The sequence below is a fragment of the Cladophialophora psammophila genome, assembly GCF_000585535.1.
Source record: "Cladophialophora psammophila CBS 110553 chromosome Unknown aczJe-supercont1.13, whole genome shotgun sequence".
Taxonomy (NCBI): domain Eukaryota; kingdom Fungi; phylum Ascomycota; class Eurotiomycetes; order Chaetothyriales; family Herpotrichiellaceae; genus Cladophialophora; species Cladophialophora psammophila.
This window is the reverse complement of record NW_006912934.1, coordinates 258,488-276,440: the sequence shown is the minus strand read 5'-3', so window position 1 is coordinate 276,440 and position 17,953 is coordinate 258,488. Positions and strand designations below refer to the sequence as shown.

The following is a 17,953-nucleotide window of genomic DNA, read 5'->3' as shown; positions in this document are numbered from 1 at the left end:
AATATGGAGGGTTCCGTTTTCCCGGCCTGATATACATTCTCTGCCCAGCAGGAGCCCAATTACACTAGTATATACAGATTCATTTGATCAGTTTCTTTGGCAAATTCCTCCCTGCAGGTCCTTCGAAGGTCTTTTGCGCTCCCTGTACCGGTTTCATCTCCATTTCCCCGTTCTGGGCCTGATTGCCCAGCTTTGTTTGCCGGTCTCCCCTCCGCGCCCCAAATCGCTGGTCGCCTTCTTCGTATTGTTTCTTGAAGTGAAGATAAGTAGGAGGTTTGGGTCGTGCCAAAACGGAGATCCAATTTTTGATCAAGTTCCCTTGTGTGAATGGTCGATGTCTCTCGGCCTTGGGAAACCTTCGAGACGCGAGGTACTCTCTAGTTGTCTCGCCTTTGCCGACAAGTAGCAAGTGGTACATCCACAATGCGAATGGATACGCAAACCCCAACAACCCATATATAAACATGGCAAAAGGCACACGATTGTGGTCTATGGCCGCTCCGAACGAGACGTGTCTCTGATCTCGGTAGGCAATCACATGGCCCAAGGATGCAAATGCCAAATAAAGACCCAAAAAGGTTGCTGTGCTGACAAAGGTGAAAAAATATCGGTAGTTGCGTCGGCCCACGCAATTGTTGAGCCAGACGCAGTGGTGGTCAAGGGTCTCGACGCAATTATCGCAAACTCGGCAATGATAACACCGCGGTGGTCGCCAGATGTTGCAGGTCTTGCAATACTTGACCGGTACATCCATGGCGGCTGTTTGCGAGGTGGCCAATCGTACCATGACCCAGTCATTGGTGGGAGGCCCAAGAGTCAAGGGATCCCGATTGTCCTCTGGCGGAAATGGATGGATATTTCGTGGAAATACCTAACGGATGTGAGCTAGGCCAACAAAGCGAGGATTCGGTGTCCCCTTACCCCCGGATCAACAAGAGAAGCATGAAGAAAAGAAGATAAACAAATGAAAAACAGATATGCAAATATTATAGGGACGGCGGGCGAGACATGATGCCACAACCAGGAAGCCCTACATCTGTCAGTTCTGTTGTAAAATCACCACTAAGAAAGGAGCCCACTCACGAATAGAAAAAGAACAAGACCGCCGGAAGAACCAAGAATATGCCAGTGGCAATGTTGATGGGACGATCTCGAGCATTTTGAATTCGGCCCCCCAGCCAAAAGATCGTGTTGCCCTCAAAATACTCATAGTTCTTGCCCAGAGCACTCTTTACGGCAACATCAGTATTAGAATCGGGCGGATATCCTGGAGAAGTGGCATTCGAAGATAAATGCAGATGTCCAGATTCCAGGCGATGCTTGCTGGCTAGGCTCAAACCAGACCGAAATGAGAGTGGTGATTTCTGAGGCGGATCGCCAGCCTTGAGAGTGGTGGCAATGTTAAGCCGAGACGGCCGACGTGGTTTTTGGGAATCGACCCCGTTGACGAGCTGAGTATCACCGTCGTGCTGGGAGGCAAAGTCGGGAGATGCGGCATCAGCCGTATCTGGTGCTTCGGATTGAGTATATTCCGTCGTTATCGAGGGAGCAGGTCGATGGCTTCTAGGCATGGCATGGAACGGGCCTTGTCTGCTGGACGCAACACTTCGGGCATCTTCGTCCACATCACCATCCGGGATCGGCGCCGGCGGCTGCATAGTCCTAGCGCCGAGAGGTCTTCTCAATCTCTGTGCTTGTAATCTTTGGGAGCTCATTGGCTTGAAGAAGCCTTGTGCTGTCAATGAGGGAACATGAGTGCGACTGCCTTGGGAGACCGGACTCTGCGGCCGACTCGAGCCCGCTGTACTGGAAGGAGCAGCAGGAGCGGCTGGAGAAGGATTGCTCCTTATGGAGCGGTTTGTGGGTTGCGTGATACCTCTAAGGTGGGCGTAACCATGTTGTGAAGGTGGAGGGTTGGGCAGCGCAGGAAGAGGGACGCCCGACTGTGGTCTGGAGCCGTAACCATCTTCAGAGATGGCAGAGGAGATTTCGCTTCGAGCGGTCGACGGTCTGACAGCCATGGTCTCTTAGAGAAACAAAAAGATCGCGTTACGAGAGCGGTGTCCGGCGCATATCGAGAGTGTAGGACGGTGCAGAGGGCGTCACAGGGGTGACGATGCCGAGTCGTGGGGAGACGTGGAACTCTCGTTCACAGCGTCCAAGTTTGTCGCACAAGAGTAGAAGGGCTTGCTGGGATTTTATCGTCACCTATGTGCGGGGTGTTGGTGTTCTTGGAATGAGCGGATCGGCCATGGCCTTCGGTATGATGAAAGTGAAGGTGAAGCGTCACGTCGCGCGATTGAAAGTGAGGCTGATTGCTGCCAGGCACGAAGGACAAGAGCAAGAAATCGGATGCGCATTTCCGAAATTCGAATTCGGGGTTCAAACTTCAGGGGGAAGCGCAGGGAGCGCAGGGAGGTGATGACACAATCTCCCAGACGCAGTCACGTGCAATCACATGCTCCACTAGGCCCAATGCAGCTCCCTCTGATCGACTGCGGGAGTTCAAGTTGAACCTCGTAGCATCATCCGCAACTCACACCACCGACAAGCTCCGAGTTCTCAACAACGACCTACACCCACCACTCGTCTATCAACTACCTCGCAAAATGGCTTTCGCGGCTACATTGGCTCGTCGAGCAGCTGCAAAAGCTGGTGGAGCTGGAAAAGACACGGTGCTGAAGAAGGGTGCCCGCCGAGATCCTGAGCTTTATGTACGCCCTCTCCGCCCACTCCGACTCTCCTGCTTTGAGCTGCTCTTAACGACGAACAGATCCTCCTAGGTATCATGTCCGGCGCCTTTGGTCTCGCAGGTTTCTATTTCGGTCGCAAGCCTACCTCCGCCACCTCAGAAGCCGAAGTTTCGGTTGCTCAGAGCTCCATGCCCTGGCAAGTGGAGCATGACCATGAGGACCAGTCCAAGCACTTCAAATACCAATATCACCCCAAGGGCGATAAGAACCAAACTCCCAAGAACGCACCCAGCGCCTTGAACACGGTCATTGTGCCCAACGTGACCCTTCCGAAGGTGTGCCCATCCTTGCTCAATGCGAACCAGTCTAATCTGATGCCTTAGGCCGTCCACGATGCATTCAACAAATGGGGGAAGGAAAATTATTGAAGGGTGTTCTGTGGCTCATAGCCCCATGAAGCATGTCTTTAAGGCTGCGAATTAGAAAAATAAACAGCCCACAGGCCGTCTCGAGCATCTTGCTCAAAGTGTACATATTTTCCAGTGAATGAAGCAGATCATCCATCATTGTTCATTTGGAAGTTCATGCATTTTGCACAACCACCAAGACGTTGTCTCAACCGATCCCTTAAGAGCATACAACGATTCAATGTGCGTCTCGCAGTCGCCTACTATACTTCATTCCTGCTCAGAGAGGTCAATTCTCGAGTAGGGGTTTCATTCCATCTTCATGGAGGTATGCAATGATCACCCTTTGGCGAGAAATTCACTGACAGGTCTTAACAAATGGTCTGCCCGGCGACGACTTCGTATGTAGGCTCAGCTAGGTAATCTTCGTGAGAAGATCACAACCAATATTTGACACCTTACAATCGTTCTTGGATGGATCTCGATGCCAACTGAATCAGCCCCGAAGACATGTCGAGAAGAAATGAGCGGCCGTTACTTCTAATATGTATCGCAGCCTCACGCATCGAAGCGACGCTACAACCTGTGGTTTCGAAATCTTGTTCCTCGGATCTCCAAGATTGCTCCTTTGAATATTGTCCTATTGGTGCGTGTTTACCTACTGGCCCCTGCCGCCTCCCAGCCATTGTTACCATTCTTTCTCCTGTTTGCATTCAATTTTGCCATGTGTGGTGCCTTCTCACCTGATTCCATGTGCCAGGATCAGTCAATTGACAGGACTCTTCACTACCTCACTGCCACTGCCTCTATCACCGCCACTGCCTCAGGTAACAGAGGCAGTGACCGAACTAGCATGGCTACCTACAGCATAAATATCTCTTTGTTCTTCCTCAGACAGGTACCGAAGCATCATCAAAACACTTCCACGATCAGTTCATGGCTTCAACTGATTTGAGTGCACCTCACATCTATATCACGATGATCTGATGGCACGCCACATTTTCAACCCACTCCGTTATCCATTGGAATTGCCGTGCTCGCTATGACAATTGCCCTAGCCCAGCGGTCCCTCTGGATCCAATCGGGACTCGAAACTTTTGCATTTTCCGGTTGGTCGACTCCGATCGAACTGCGTACCATCTGTTGCCCAGATCACCTCCACACTGCAGCCTGAATGACTTGAAGCTTACGCCAGCTCACACTTGAACTTTGTCTCCTCAAGAGCTCTTCACTTGCTTGCTTGGATTGTACTCCTTATCGGCTCAATCATCATTCCAACCTGGCTCAAATCCCAATGCGCCACCAGCGACTTCACGCTAGATTGCAGTTCACGCGGTAACAAGACATGAGATTACTTCACTGCAACTGCCTCGTGGTCACCTGACCACTGCCCTGGTTACTGCCTCCTGGTCAATTCCGTGGTTACTGCCTCGGTCAATGCCTGGGCTGCTTCTAGATATTTTAAAAGCCCAGTCTAACTCACCTGTTGATCTTCTCCCAGCATCAACTCGCAAGACATCTCGCCATGACGCGCATTATCAACGACTTTCCAACAGAGTTGGCCAAGCTCATTGTGACACGGGTCAAGCCAGATTCTCCAGATAATCGAGACGGCTCCAAGATCTGCCCCGGACCAGCATCACACTAACCCATCTCCAATTACCAAAGTTCTGTCGATCACCATGTCGGGATTCAGAGACGATGAAATCGCTTTCTCTCAAAATCTCCTTACCCAACTTGATGTGCCCACTCAACGCTGATCAATCCCATTTCTTGCTAATCAGCGATATATATATTTAGCGACTCACTTGGCCGAAGCCAGCCGCCTAGCAATTGACAACATCCGCAGCGTCCACAGCGCAGATGATGGCATCGGGGCCTTCAACTATGTCTATCCTGGCAATCCCCTGTACAAGTCAAGGTCGAAGCTTTTGCCAACGATCTAGCAGATGGCAACCCGTTTGTGCTAGCCTCCTAGGAATTGACAACGTCCGCAGCATCGATAATCCAGAGGGTGGCATCGTGGCCTTCAACTGTGTCTATCCAGACACCCGCCTTTACCAAGTCAACGTTGAAGCTTTTGCCAACGACCTAGCAGAATATCCAGATGGCAACTCGTTTGTGCTATCCACCAAGGACAACTCGCTCGATCCCGTTGTCACAGTGACATTGCAGAAAGTCACCGAAAATGCCCATGGCAAGCCTCTTCCTAACTTGTTGACTGAAGTCTCAGAGCCTTTGACAATGGCCATTACAAAGAAAACTGCGCAAGACAACATCTTGGCAGACCAGGCAATGGCGGACGATGATTTTGATTTTGCTCTTGGAGGTGATTCTGACTATGAATGTTTTCAAGTATTCAAGGATATTCCTGGCTTGCTTGCTGATACGGTCAGACAATGACGTTCATCTTGCACCTATATATATGTATGTCACGAGCGTCCATGAACAACATGGATGACCGGCGAAAGACCACCGCCAAGGCACGTGACGAGATAGCAGAGGTCGCTGCTATTTCGTACTCCACAACATACGCCAAGAACAATGCGGCCACGAAGACGTGGACGGTGTGGACCAAGATCAAGGATGGGGTGGAACCAGCCCAGCCCTCCAGAAAGCGCCTGTATGACAATATCGACCTAGCTCCAACAGAAGCGGTAGACACAAGGGCCGATAAGGCGGACAAGCCAAACCAGGGCCAAAATGAACTTGATTTGCTTCGGAGCGCCGCCTGGAATCCTGACGATGGTGAGATATCAGCAAATAGTGATCCCATTCTGCGAGCTCTTCGCCCTGCGATAGGAGGCACCTTCACGCGGTGCAGGGCGTCAGTACTCCTGGTCTCGCCAGCACAGCGAGGAAGCTAAGATCTCCCAGATTTCACTCGGTACATTCGACGATTTCGCTAATTGATTACCTCGGACGAGGCCTACAAATCAATCCCCAACGACTACCGATGCCTCAGCAATTTCTTTCCCTTAAGCTGTATGCTGTGGACTTGAGGAGTGAACGAACTAGGACTAAATACCTAGATACTGCGTATCCTGTACCGATAGATATCTTCTTCGCTTCTGTGCGTGGTACAAGTTGCAGGCAACCGTCCGTTCAATGCCCCTGGAAAAGGTTTAGCGCAGATAGAAAATAAAAGAAACGCTTCCACATCCTACGAGGTCTCGGGATATAGTGAGATATCGACAGACGATAATCCTATTCTACAAGCTCTTCGCTATGCGTCACATTCCCCTCAGCAGCCATCCCTGCCCTGTTTGCCGCAGCCAAATCAAAGATGGCAAGCCACGTTCTTAATGATTTCACTGCATTCCGTTATTCGATGAAACCTTTGGAGCATGGGATGGTCGCGCGCTCCGCTCAAAATCCACGTGAACGAGTTCTGAGTCCCGAAAAGAACCTTTGCCTGTCTCCCAACTTCGAGCTGCCTTTAGTGAAACTAACCCTAGGGCTGCTGCGCTATCACAGTGAAGATAGAAGGACGACAGAGATCATCGGAGAGGTGAGTCATCTCCTTCAATATGCTGAAGGCCAAGTCTGGATCGAGGCAACGAAGGGCTGCTGCCTCCCTTTTTGAGGCTTTAGCTATATCAGACGGCTTGAAGGCACCAAACTCAAGCATCTAGATTTGAGCAATCGAGAAACGCTTCCTGCTTGTTTACACATGCCAGCTGAGCTATGGGACTTGGAAGTCCGAGAAGGTTGCACACTCTTAGAAGGGGTGACCCTTAATGTACCAGATGAGGTGAGCCTCGCTGGCCCACCAGAAAACCCACTCGGAAGGAAATTGAAGAAATCGGGGATAGTCCAGGCGAAGATTCCGAGTCCTCGTCCTCGTCCTCGGCTATGAGGAGCATCCGAACTGCCCAGCAGTTTCGTTCAATCAATCACAGCGGAACAGTCGCCCCAGAGCCTTACGGGCTGCTCACAATTTGCACTCTGTATTTGGACTTTTGACCTTTGGCGCCAAATGTGCCGTAAATCTCGATGCTGCAGGCAGAGGCATGCGTTGATGACAATGGTGACCAAGACAAGGAGACAAGGAGAAAGGGGGGACAAGGGGGCCGAAGGAGAAACGGCAGAAGAATCGAAAACAAAAGGGAAAGGAGGAAAGAAGAATTCGATCAGATCATGCTCTAAAGAGCGAACGGTGCGGGAATCTGAGAGATTAAGGGCTGGGGGCTTGCATTTTCAGAAGACTCCAACACAAAACCACGGAGCTTATGTACCTAGGTATCAATTCGGATCGTGTCAGCGACGGTGTATGGTAAATGGTACTCTACGCTACCTAGCCAAGAGAGCGGGCCAGGAGGCCGGAGGTTCGCCCTCGTTCGGATATTGAGACATAGCATAGCATGGCAGAAGGGGGGAGAGGTTGGACTTCGAATAGAAAACCAAAGAATCACCAAAAAAAAAAGTAAACAAAGAGAAAAAAAGAGAAAAAAAGAAAGACAAAAACAAGACAAAAAAGGAGTTGTTGAGTCGTTCTGTATACTTCTTCCCCTTTGGATGCGTGATGCCATGTTCTTGCTATTTTACATTCTCGGCAAAAATCCACGCTCAAAGGTATGATACGATGTCATGCTATGCAATGATATGATAATGCAGCCCATGCCGGGGCTAGACCTCTTGTTACCTCGAAGTGTTTTTGTCTCGGGCAGAAGCTTTGGCCATGATCTTTATCGTACTCTTACATTCCCTTCCTCCGCTCGGTGTTCAACCGGTGCACACCTTGCACTTCGGTACTGGTACAGACATTTCCCCTCATCCCGGTATTCCTTCGACTGCACAAGGCCGTGACAGGTGTTGATCCACAAGGCTCTACCATTCAACACTGACTCTTCGCCAACTCGCTCTGAGCAGTGGCCGTAGGTCCACCGGCGATAGGGCGTAGTTCTCCCGTGATCTTCTTCTCCCCCTCCGTGATGTCATGGAGAGTGTCATGGTTGATGGGTTCATTGGCGTGCTTCTGAGCTTGGGCAGTTGGACCGTCTCGTACTGGGTCGGCGGAACGCGTGATGTCTTTCTCAGCAGCAGTAATCTTGGAGATGGTATCGCTACCTAGTGTCCCAATCGGGTTTTGCTCGTTGGCAGAGGTAGAAGCAGAGGTTCCATTGCGTTCATGAGCGAGGATGCTCTGGGCCGAGGCTATAGGGCCACCTTTGATCCGTTCACCGCTAGTGATTTTCTTCTCGCCCTCTGTGATGTCGTGTAGGGTTTGGGAGTTCATGGTCTCACCCACATGGGATTGAGCCTGTGCTGCAGGACCACCCTTGACGACCATTTTGGCACCGGTGATCTTCTTCTCTGCGGCAGTGACGCGGGAGATGGTCTCTGAATTGAAGATTGGGCCAAACATTTTGAGTGACTGAGACTATAGAGTCTGGCTTTGGAGAGGGGAGCTGTGACGGGCGGAGTGAATTCGGGAACTGTAGAGTAGTGAGGTGGTTTTGGTGAGAGTTGGAATGGAAGAGGAAAGATTCAACACGACATTTATTGAGTGGCAAGGAATCCACGAAGCAGGAAAGCACTTTCTACGACTCAATGGAGCAGGAGCAACCCAGGATTGCTCGCATTTGCTCTCGACTTTAGCTCACGCTGGGGAAGTTCCCTAAATCCCATCTTACCGACTGCTTTGTTGTTGTTGTTGCTGCTGCTGCTCGGTCTTTCAATGCCTTACCTCACTTGCAAGCCTTAACAGACAGCTAAATATTCAAGCAGAGTGAGCGAGAGCCTGCCGTCTTGGTTTCCCAAGCTACAATGATGCTGTCAGCGGCATTGAAGTCGATGTGACAAACGGCACCTTACGTCCCTGCCAATCAGCTACATAGATATCATGATCTGCGCGTTAGTGGTGTTCCAAGTGGCGTGTTATCGAGCTCAAGGTGTTTACCCGATGATCAACCGAGATATACAAAAGTTGCTCCATCACGCACTCATGTGGAGGTACTTCGTACAGCAAGCCCAAGAGTTCCATCCGGCAGTCAGACAAGATGAAATTCCTTCGATCGAGCAGACACCGGGATCTTGCTCTGCTGTCTTCCATACTCCGCGTCTCACGGCCTATCTGTGCCAACTGTGCACGTCTGCAGGGCCAATCCGATGGCGGTGCGCGAGCCAATGTATCCTCAAGTCGTCCCTTTTCGGTGCTCAATCGACCTCCACCAAACTATCCGGGTCATGTTCCCCTCACTGGCGTCGAGCGCATTGGCCTAGCAATTGGCAGCGCAGTCACCTCACTTATCGATCCCTACAGACATGACATGGTTGCCGCATTGGGCGAAGCCACAGCACAGCCCTTCTTCATCTCATGGCTGCGGAATCGTATGCTGTCGGATCCGACGGGGAGAAGAATATTACGAGACCGCCCACGCATTACCTCCAAGACGATGTCTCTCGAGAAACTACGACAGCTGCCTGAGAACAGCGTGGGAAGAACATACGCCGCTTGGCTGGATAGGGAAGGCGTCACGCCCGACACCCGAGATGCAGTACGGTACATTGACGATGAAGAGGAGGCATATGTCATGCAGCGATACCGCGAGTGTCATGATTTCTACCATGCTGTGACCGGTCTGCCAGTGTGGGTAGAGGGAGAGCTTGGATTAAAGGCTTTTGAGTTTGCCAACACCGGATTGCCCATGACGGGACTCAGTCTAGCTGCAATTATCCGCCTGAAACCCCTGGAGAGGCAGAGGATGTTCCAGATCTTCCTGCCGTGGGCCTTTTCGAACGGGTGGAAGAGCAAAGATGTGATTAACGTTTACTGGGAGGAAGAACTCGAGACGGATGTTGGTGAACTGCGCCAGAGGCTAGGAATTGAGCAGCCACCGGATCTGAGGGCAATCAGGAAGAAGTTGAAAGATGAACGCAAAGCTGCAAAGGCTGCAAAGGCTGCAAGAGCCGCCAAAGAGGCAGCGGCACAGTCTGTTCCCCCTCCTCGGCCAGAGGCGTGACCATGAATAAGTATGAAAAAAACAATGCTCGTCGTGGGGTATCATATGCAAATGCGTCGGGATTATTTTCCCCTTTTCCCAATCACACCTCTTTCAACAGATCGTCCAAGTCATCATCGTCCCATCCGCCTCTCCTAACGACCTTGACGCTCTCCATGGTATGGCCCGTCTGCTTCTCATGCTCGGAAAGACTGGTGAGCATGTCCTTCAGTTGATCTTCGGTGACTTTCTGTCGTAGTTGACCTGACCGTGCGAGCATGATCAGCCTGTTCTCGACATCTGTGGCGCGTGACTCTTTGACCATGCGTATTCTCCCCAGTCGGTCCGCAGCTTCAGGCTCTAGGATTTGGGACAGCATGAGGGACCGGGCTTCCGACTCTTGTTTTCTGCAATGTTTGATGAGTACCTTCTGGCAGTATTATTGACGAAGATGATGTTCTTCCGAACCTTTTCTGCTCTTCACTGTCGCCATTGTCGCCTGACCCTCCTCTACCTTGCTGTTGCTTGAGTTGCGCAAGACGCGCCGCCCTGATCTGTGCTTGTGTGTGAGTGAATTGGACCGGCTATCGCTTTCGAGCTGCAGCCTACCTGTGCTAGGTCGTCGTCCGCCATCGTTGGGAGGACAGACGATACTCTTGTGAGATTGGAAGAGACTTTCAGCAGAGAATGCACAGAATCGCAGGCGGGGCAGGTGCCAGTGATGCCAGTGGGATGCTCCCGAACGAACTCAGCTAACTGGCCCCAGTGGCGGCCCAGTGGCGCAGGGCACCCCGTGGGTGCCACCACCACGAGCTGCACCCTTGACTGCCCAAATCCTCCGCTTATGACGCGGCACCATCCCATCGAGCCATCCATCTATTCCTTCACCGGGAATTAACCGAGAGGACGAGAACTCGCCCATCTCATCGTTCGGCCGACTGGTTGCAACCCTCGAGGACCGTCCGGCTGTTCATAATTTGTTCCTACCTTGTCCTCGGGGCATCCCTAGATCTCATCCCCGATCACCTCATACTGATCTGATCTCGCCTTTAGATCGATATACACAGTAACACACATATTTCTCAGGTGTTGTGACCTTCTTTCCGCCCGTTGCATCACCACTCACTCGCCGCGTCCGCTCGCCAAACGCCCTACTTCCTTTGTCTGCAGCTTTGCTCCAAAGCAACCAGCGGCACCCGGCGGCACCCAGCATGAATTGCACGACAGTTGCCTGAAACACGTCGCCCTCTCATTTCACTTCCATTGTAGGAATATGAATGCTTGGGTACATCATGGCGCTTTCTTAGGAGCTGGCGCCCCCACCCATTCGCGCTCAATATCCCTGGGGCCGCCCATGAGCACATCGCGAAACAACCTATCCAAAGCGCAGTCCGCTTCTAATTTGCGAACAATGGCGACCGTCGACTCATCCCCTCCCGAGCCACCGAGACGCCAGGGGACGTCACCAGAAATCTCCTTCCGGACTATTGCAGACCCGAGGAACGCAAGCACATCCGACCTCTCTAGGTCCAACTCTGCGCCCTCAAAACATCCCGACGTCAATGCCGAAGTTGCCGCTCTAAGCGACAAACTGATCAGCGCAATCAACCATCAAACCACCCTAGACGATACTCTCGCTCAGACGAGACAAGAGTTGGAAGCCTCAAGAGCACGTATCGCAAAGTTGGAGGCTGAAGCTAAAGCATATGAAGAAAAGATTTCGCGAGGAGACTTGCTTCCAAGGGAAAAAGTCGACGAACAAAAAGATAAGCTTACAGCAGAACTGGTGGAGGAGAAAAAGCAAAGGGCACAAGTCCTCCAAGAGAAGCGCGGAATAGAGACGGAGCTGGAAACGCTGACGGCCTCGTTGTTCGATGAAGCAAACAAGATGGTTGCTTCGGCCAACCGAGACCGCGACGCCATCGAGAAGAAGAATCAACAGCTTCGCGACCAGATCAAAGACGGTGAAGCTCTAATAGCCTCTCAGACTGAGCAACTGGCGGAACTGAAAACACTGATGCAGCAGATTGGCCCAGCTTCGGACTATCGAAGGGATCTTGACTCCCCCCGAGTGTCACTAGCACCCTCAAGCCCTGGTGTGACAAGAGAAGGGAGCGATCTAGCTCGCCTTCTTGAAGCAATGAACCTGTCCCCAGTTACACTCGAGCACGGCGAGCTCGCTCCCAGCCCTTCTACCGCTCTAACACACCTGGTCAGGCCACTCTGCCGGACAGATATTCCAGCGTATGAGGATTTCAGGAATCTAGTACAAACGTCGCATTTTCGGTCGCATAATCCTTCCCATGCCCCGTCCAGAGCAGGCTCGGGGTCCTACGGCGGGCTAAATGTGATGGGTCTTGGCTCACTGAATAATAACTCGCAACCCAATCTGTCACAGATCTCTCAAACAGCTACGTCGAAACTCGCCAATTCCCCGAATATTCCTGGGTCGTTTAGCCCCAATCCAGATGCCAAAGGACCTGTTCCGCTAAGGGAGACCCGCTTCTTCAAGCGCATTCTTGTTGAAGACATTGAGCCTACTTTGCGACTTGACCTCTCCCCATCCCTTTCGTGGTTGAATCGACGCAGCATTCTCGCAGCAATGGGCGACTCCACTCTAATTGTCGAACCGATTCCCGAAGCATCTATCAAGCTGTACGGCAAATACACGCCGTGTGCCCTGTGTGGGGAGAACAGGAAGCAAGGTGAAAACCCTCGAACCCATGCCATGCGTGTCCGCGAAGGGGAGGGTGCTACCAGATGGTGTATATGCACCTTGTGCCTGGAGAAGGTGCGTGGCGTTGGTGACCTTGTTGCCTATGTGCGCATGGTCCGTGAGGGAGTGGTCAAGGTTGGTGACAAGAAGGATGAAGAAGACGCATGGGAAGAATTGGTCCGGCTGAGGGAGCGCTTGTTCTGGGCTAGAATGGCGGGTGGTGTGGTTCCTGCGTTCATCCCTACGCCGAAACAGACCCCAGTAGATGATGAGAAGATTGGTGCAGAATTAGATGGTCATGGGCAAGATGGAAAAGAGAACGATACTCCTAGCGAGGGAGCGGGTACTCCACCAGAGCCTACCACTATACCGCCGGTGGATACCTCTCAGCGCTCAACACTCGCCACCGACGAGGCCGAATCCGAATCTCCCGACGAAAAGGCCGCCCGTCTCCAACTCCAACAGGGCTTAGACGCGAGTCTGACTACCTTCGACAAAATCCGCGAAAACAAGAGGATGAGTATTGATAGTCGACAGAATTCGACGACGCCGCCATCGACGCCTTCGCCGAATAAGAGCCTTCCGAAGAGAGAGTCTAGTACTGGTGGTGGGATCTCGTTCCCAAAGATTAACATTCCCAGACTGCCGCAAGGCTTTTGGGAATCCCAAGTTAATACGTTGCGTTAAATGCACGCTGAGACGACAAAATCAGTTAAGGAAGGGGCTCGATTGGGAAGCGGGAGCAATGTACATTATAATCTAATACACAGCAACAAAACTAGCGAGCCAGCCATTTCTTGGGAAGTCCGGGTGCAGAAGAAGCTTGTGACTACGGCAACGTGAAGTTGTGCAACTTCTTTTCGGTCCCGCGCCATCTATACGTGAGGGTTCGAAGTCCTTCGACATGGTGCGTGGCCAGAAGAGCCTCTTGTATATTAGCGATGGTGATATTTGCAGAGCGGGACAGGTTGAAACCGTGGAATTCTTGAAGACATACAGCAATGAATGAAGAGAAAGGCCAGTGGAGGATTCAAGTAGAGGTCGGATTCGGGGTTTGACCGCTGATAATAGTAATTATCCGAACCAAAGTGACGAAGTAGAGTGGTGGCTCTTGTTCCCGGGTATGTCTGGTGACTTGACAGGATGCATTAGTGTTTGGGCAGAGGCCTGAGAAGCTGTTTACTTACGTCGATTATAAAGTTCTCTAGCGGCCCATTTTGTGGGTGGTAGGAGGAGCATTGCCAATAGTTGCAGGAAGGAGAGAAGGTCGCCTCTAGTCCATTGAGCTGGAGGACTGGCGATGTAGGTGTTGGTCGGGAGTTGTGTACTCGTGTTACTGGAACTGACGTTCTGGGATGGACAGCTGAGATACATTGCAAACATTTCTTTCGGTCTTTCGACGGCTTGTCACTGTACTTCCGCTCGGCCCGTTCCTCCTGTTCCTCCTTTCCGCTGGTATGGGTGAGCTCCAAACTATATGTAATCCTGTAGAAGGGTTCCGATGTCCCGATCATGGACTCGGGACAAGCTTGAGCTATTCTGCATAGAGTCTCGGAACAAAGGGACTAACCTCTTTGGGCCCTCGGAACAACTCGACTAACTGTTTTGGGCGCGCGGGCAGCCTTGTCCAATTAACTGCCACCTGCCACTTGGCTGTGCAACACACTGCCGTTGTCTGTTATTATTAAGACTGTCCCCACCTCATCTTTCTCACCTCTCCTCCTGCCTCATCGACAGGCTTCAGGAGAAGACATCTGTGCTCTCTCACCTCGACATCTTTTTGCTGGACCACGACACCCAGATTCTGTCGTTTGCACAATGGAGCTCGATTTTGATCCTAGCGATTTTGACTTGCCAGCCTTACTCGCTTTTGAAGAATGGGATTCAATGCAACCAGCTCCGGATCCGTTGCTCGGACACGACCTAATTTCGACGCCGCCTACATTAAATGATCCGTCTCAATTACTAGCGATCAGCACTCAAGGTCCCGGCCCCGGTCCCGACCCCTCCCTGCTCCATGCACCCGACCGTGTCCCATCTGATAATCTGTCCATGACACTCGCAGCCAACGAGAACCTTGATGATCGAATCAAGCTCCTCGATATCGATATTGAAAGGATTGACTTGTTGATTCGTCGGCGTCTGCGCGATCGAGGGCTTAGCGAAAGCAATGTCCATGAGGATGACGAAGCTTTCAGCCTTATGCTCCGCAAGAATGACCTCAGGAGAGGGTGGCAAGAGCTAGTGATGCAAGGCCGGGCCCGTGTAGGACAGCTTATGCCTTCCTCTGGGGTATCTCGGGGCCTCGGTGCTGTCCCAGAGACTTATTTGGACTTCCAAACTGGCCTTTCGGACAGTTTCGCATGGAATTCTTTGCCAATGTCGATAGGAAACGAAGCCTCAGCTCTCCCGAACACTACGGTCTCATCGATCCCTCCTTATTCCCCGCTTGAGTTCGCCAATGCTAATTGGGTGGCTTCCAACCACTCCTTGATTCGTGTTCCACCTCAGAGCCCATTGCGAGTCACCAATGAACAGCCAGCGAGTATATTCTCAAATGACAGTGCTCAATTTCAGGAGCCGGGTAAAGATAAAACCTCGCACAGTCAATTCAGTCTTATCAGCAATACGGTTGAAGTTTCCAGAACTGCTTCACAGCAGCCAGACATCAGTGGCAAAGTGGTCCAAATGCAGGAACCATCAAAGGCCATCAAGACTTTGCTAATCAAGAGAAAACGATCCTTCACAGAGCAATTGGAAGGGGGTTTCCATATGTCTTGTTATGCATTTGGTGGATCACAGGACATTAACAAACGAAGGAAATGGACCCAAACTCGGAAGCAAAACACCAAAGACGTCAACGCCGCTGGGGGCGCGTGCTTTCGGTGTCGATTGAAAAAGCTGCCTGTACGTTGACCCCAAGATTCTTAGAACTCCTTGAACATTCTGATGAAGGATCCAGTGTTCAGGTACTCGCCCGTGCGACAGTTGCCGAAAATTCCTAGAAAGATCCAAAATCTGGACTCTCGGCTTTGACTACGTCTGCACTGTTCGTTTCAGGTTGTCTGACATCCTCGAATCTCGGTCGTTAGGCCCACATTTCCCCATATGCGGCCACAAGCATAGTAGTTCAATCGACCACTCTCATTGCCTCGAACTCACTGCGATGCACCGCTTGGAAGAAATGTTTGCAATCATATCGTTGGCATGTTTTGCTGAAACGGCTCCTTTCTCCGGTTCATTTGCAGAATGTGTGGATCCCTTGCCCATTCTCCAGCGAGTGTTCAGCTTGTCACACATTTCCGGCGTGGTGGCTCACAGAGTGGTCTACGGTCTTGAGGAGAATTCCGCTACATTCGGGGAAGCCGTCATTCACAGCATACTCGTCAACACCGTGGAGACCCTGAAAATCGCTGACAGCCTCATCGACCTATTATTCCGCCGAACAGCACCGAACATCGTCGCCACCTTAAGACAACTCTTCCCTCCCTTAATGATCGGACTTCAACTTCATCTATACCCCATAATTAACCTCTTAAGATCCAAAGACCAACCGTCTGATCTACTATCAAAGATAGAGCACGTCAGAGGTGCAATTGCGGCACGATTTGAAACTATCTGCAGCTCTTGTCCCTATATAGCTCAATTCCGGAAACCTTGGTCTTCTACATTAAAGCTTATGGACACTATGAAGAGCGATAAATTTCTGTATGCCACAATTTGCTTCTCACGAGAAGAAGTTGACGCGAACGTCGCCGAGGCCGACATCGAATTTCTCCTCTCGGGACTGAAGTGTAACTCGGACGGAGTCTACGAATTGCCTGGGTTGTCTAAACCTCGCCGAATGGAGAAGAACGTTGTCAGATCTATATTCTTGACCCATTATCTCTCGATTGCGTCCAACATTGAAGAAGATCTCCTCAATCAATTGGGTATCTCCAGACGACTGGTTCTCCGTGAGCTTCGACGCCAGAGCCAGGTCACTATGAATCATTTCGACGCCCATCTCCACATATCAATAACATCCAACTATTATCTACTCCACGCCGAATCCATCCTCAGCCCCAAATATTCACATGTTCTCTCAGACTACGTGGCAGTGTTTTTCAACGGCTTTGCTCGCTTCTTGTTTGACAGGTACAAAGCGAAGACTATTGTTTCTCGCGAAGTGGACCGAACAATTATTTTCAACCTCGCCTATACACTGGCCCTCGAGCTGTTCCTGTGTGAAAAGCCTCAATTAGAGTCGGGAGGTGCTTCCAGCTTTCGGAAGGATTTCCTCCCCTCTGCAGTATTTGAATTAGACAGCCTGCTTGAATATTTGCCTCCGTTAAGCGACGAAATCCGGGAACACACGATTTGCGACAGCACCTGCTCGGCCAAGCAAGTCTCTTGGCGATACAGATTGGGACCACAGCACAAAGGTGACAGCATTACCGAATTGGTCAGTGTGACCAATGACGACGACGGCTCTGAGTGTAGAACGACCCTACACCGCGGCCCGTGCCATCTTCACCCAGAGAATCATCCATGCCAGTCTCCGAAGAAATGCATCGTTTGCTTCCTCAGAAAGTGGAGACCGTCGTCAAAAACGTCCATATCATGGTGCATGGCTTGGTCACCTGGCTACAAAGGTGACCCCCTACGAGGCTAAGCGTATACTTCTACCGCGTTGACGGCCTTCGCTGGTAGTTAGATTCTTCTGTCTTAGAATTCATAATCTCAATTGCACCCTAACAGTAAAGTTCGCTCCTGTTCCAGGTTGAGCCGTGATAGCCCGCAGAAACAGAAGTGACTTTGCAAGGCCCCGACTTCAACGATGGTGCGGTCCGGTAGAATAATGTATATTTGGTCAAGAATGATCTCAGGGTTGAGTCTTCTGTCAGGTCATCATCAGATATTGAGCCAGAATCAATTGTTACACTGGCAGAGCCGGGATTCGGATGCAGGAATGCGCGGAGTCGAACATGAAGAGCGAGCGAATGTGAGGAACGACTGGTATTGTTGACGAGGTACTTCCGTCCCTGCAATGAGACGCTCCCTTTCTTTGCACCTTTCGATTCCACAAGGATAGGGAGAAACTTCTGCTTCACAGCGAAGAAGTCCGACCAGACCTTCAAAGTGCTAATCGGTATCTTGGGGGCCTGTGTGTAGTCATCAAACGCACGATTGCAGTAGGTGTGTGTCTCGGGC

General features: G+C 51.2%; 9 protein-coding genes across 9 annotated transcripts; 6 read left to right on the top strand and 3 right to left on the bottom strand.

Annotated features, from left to right (window-relative positions):
- Positions 1–79: 79 nt before the first annotated feature.
- A1O5_08206 (uncharacterized protein) lies at positions 80–2,021 on the bottom strand (the record flags this gene model as incomplete). The annotated part of the gene is made up of 3 exons (XM_007748790.1): positions 80–871; positions 922–1,030; positions 1,084–2,021. The coding sequence occupies 3 exons, from the start codon at positions 2,019–2,021 to the stop codon at positions 80–82; spliced, it is 1,839 nt and encodes a 612-aa protein (XP_007746980.1).
- A 588-nt stretch (positions 2,022–2,609) lies between these two features.
- Positions 2,610–3,121, top strand: A1O5_08205 (uncharacterized protein; the record flags this gene model as incomplete). Its single annotated transcript, XM_007748789.1, has 3 exons — positions 2,610–2,714; positions 2,774–3,028; positions 3,077–3,121. The coding sequence occupies 3 exons, from the start codon at positions 2,610–2,612 to the stop codon at positions 3,119–3,121; spliced, it is 405 nt and encodes a 134-aa protein (XP_007746979.1).
- Positions 3,122–4,987: 1,866 nt separating this feature from the next.
- Positions 4,988–5,503, top strand: A1O5_08204 (uncharacterized protein; the record flags this gene model as incomplete). Its single annotated transcript, XM_007748788.1, has 1 exon — positions 4,988–5,503. One exon carries the CDS (start codon positions 4,988–4,990, stop codon positions 5,501–5,503), a length of 516 nt encoding a protein of 171 aa, XP_007746978.1.
- A 50-nt stretch (positions 5,504–5,553) lies between these two features.
- A1O5_08203 (uncharacterized protein) lies at positions 5,554–5,967 on the top strand (the record flags this gene model as incomplete). The annotated part of the gene is made up of 1 exon (XM_007748787.1): positions 5,554–5,967. The coding sequence occupies one exon, from the start codon at positions 5,554–5,556 to the stop codon at positions 5,965–5,967; it is 414 nt and encodes a 137-aa protein (XP_007746977.1).
- A 1,970-nt stretch (positions 5,968–7,937) lies between these two features.
- On the bottom strand, positions 7,938–8,468 carry A1O5_08202 (uncharacterized protein; the record flags this gene model as incomplete). The annotated part of the gene is made up of 1 exon (XM_007748786.1): positions 7,938–8,468. One exon carries the CDS (start codon positions 8,466–8,468, stop codon positions 7,938–7,940), a length of 531 nt encoding a protein of 176 aa, XP_007746976.1.
- Positions 8,469–9,102: 634 nt separating this feature from the next.
- On the top strand, positions 9,103–10,065 carry A1O5_08201 (uncharacterized protein; the record flags this gene model as incomplete). The annotated part of the gene is made up of 1 exon (XM_007748785.1): positions 9,103–10,065. The coding sequence occupies one exon, from the start codon at positions 9,103–9,105 to the stop codon at positions 10,063–10,065; it is 963 nt and encodes a 320-aa protein (XP_007746975.1).
- An 82-nt stretch (positions 10,066–10,147) lies between these two features.
- Positions 10,148–10,677, bottom strand: A1O5_08200 (programmed cell death protein 5; the record flags this gene model as incomplete). The annotated part of the gene is made up of 3 exons (XM_007748784.1): positions 10,148–10,451; positions 10,513–10,598; positions 10,654–10,677. The coding sequence occupies 3 exons, from the start codon at positions 10,675–10,677 to the stop codon at positions 10,148–10,150; spliced, it is 414 nt and encodes a 137-aa protein (XP_007746974.1).
- A 778-nt stretch (positions 10,678–11,455) lies between these two features.
- A1O5_08199 (uncharacterized protein) lies at positions 11,456–13,447 on the top strand (the record flags this gene model as incomplete). Its single annotated transcript, XM_007748783.1, has 1 exon — positions 11,456–13,447. The coding sequence occupies one exon, from the start codon at positions 11,456–11,458 to the stop codon at positions 13,445–13,447; it is 1,992 nt and encodes a 663-aa protein (XP_007746973.1).
- A 1,131-nt stretch (positions 13,448–14,578) lies between these two features.
- On the top strand, positions 14,579–17,414 carry A1O5_08198 (uncharacterized protein; the record flags this gene model as incomplete). The annotated part of the gene is made up of 2 exons (XM_007748782.1): positions 14,579–15,667; positions 15,723–17,414. The coding sequence occupies 2 exons, from the start codon at positions 14,579–14,581 to the stop codon at positions 17,412–17,414; spliced, it is 2,781 nt and encodes a 926-aa protein (XP_007746972.1).
- Positions 17,415–17,953: the final 539 nt, after the last annotated feature.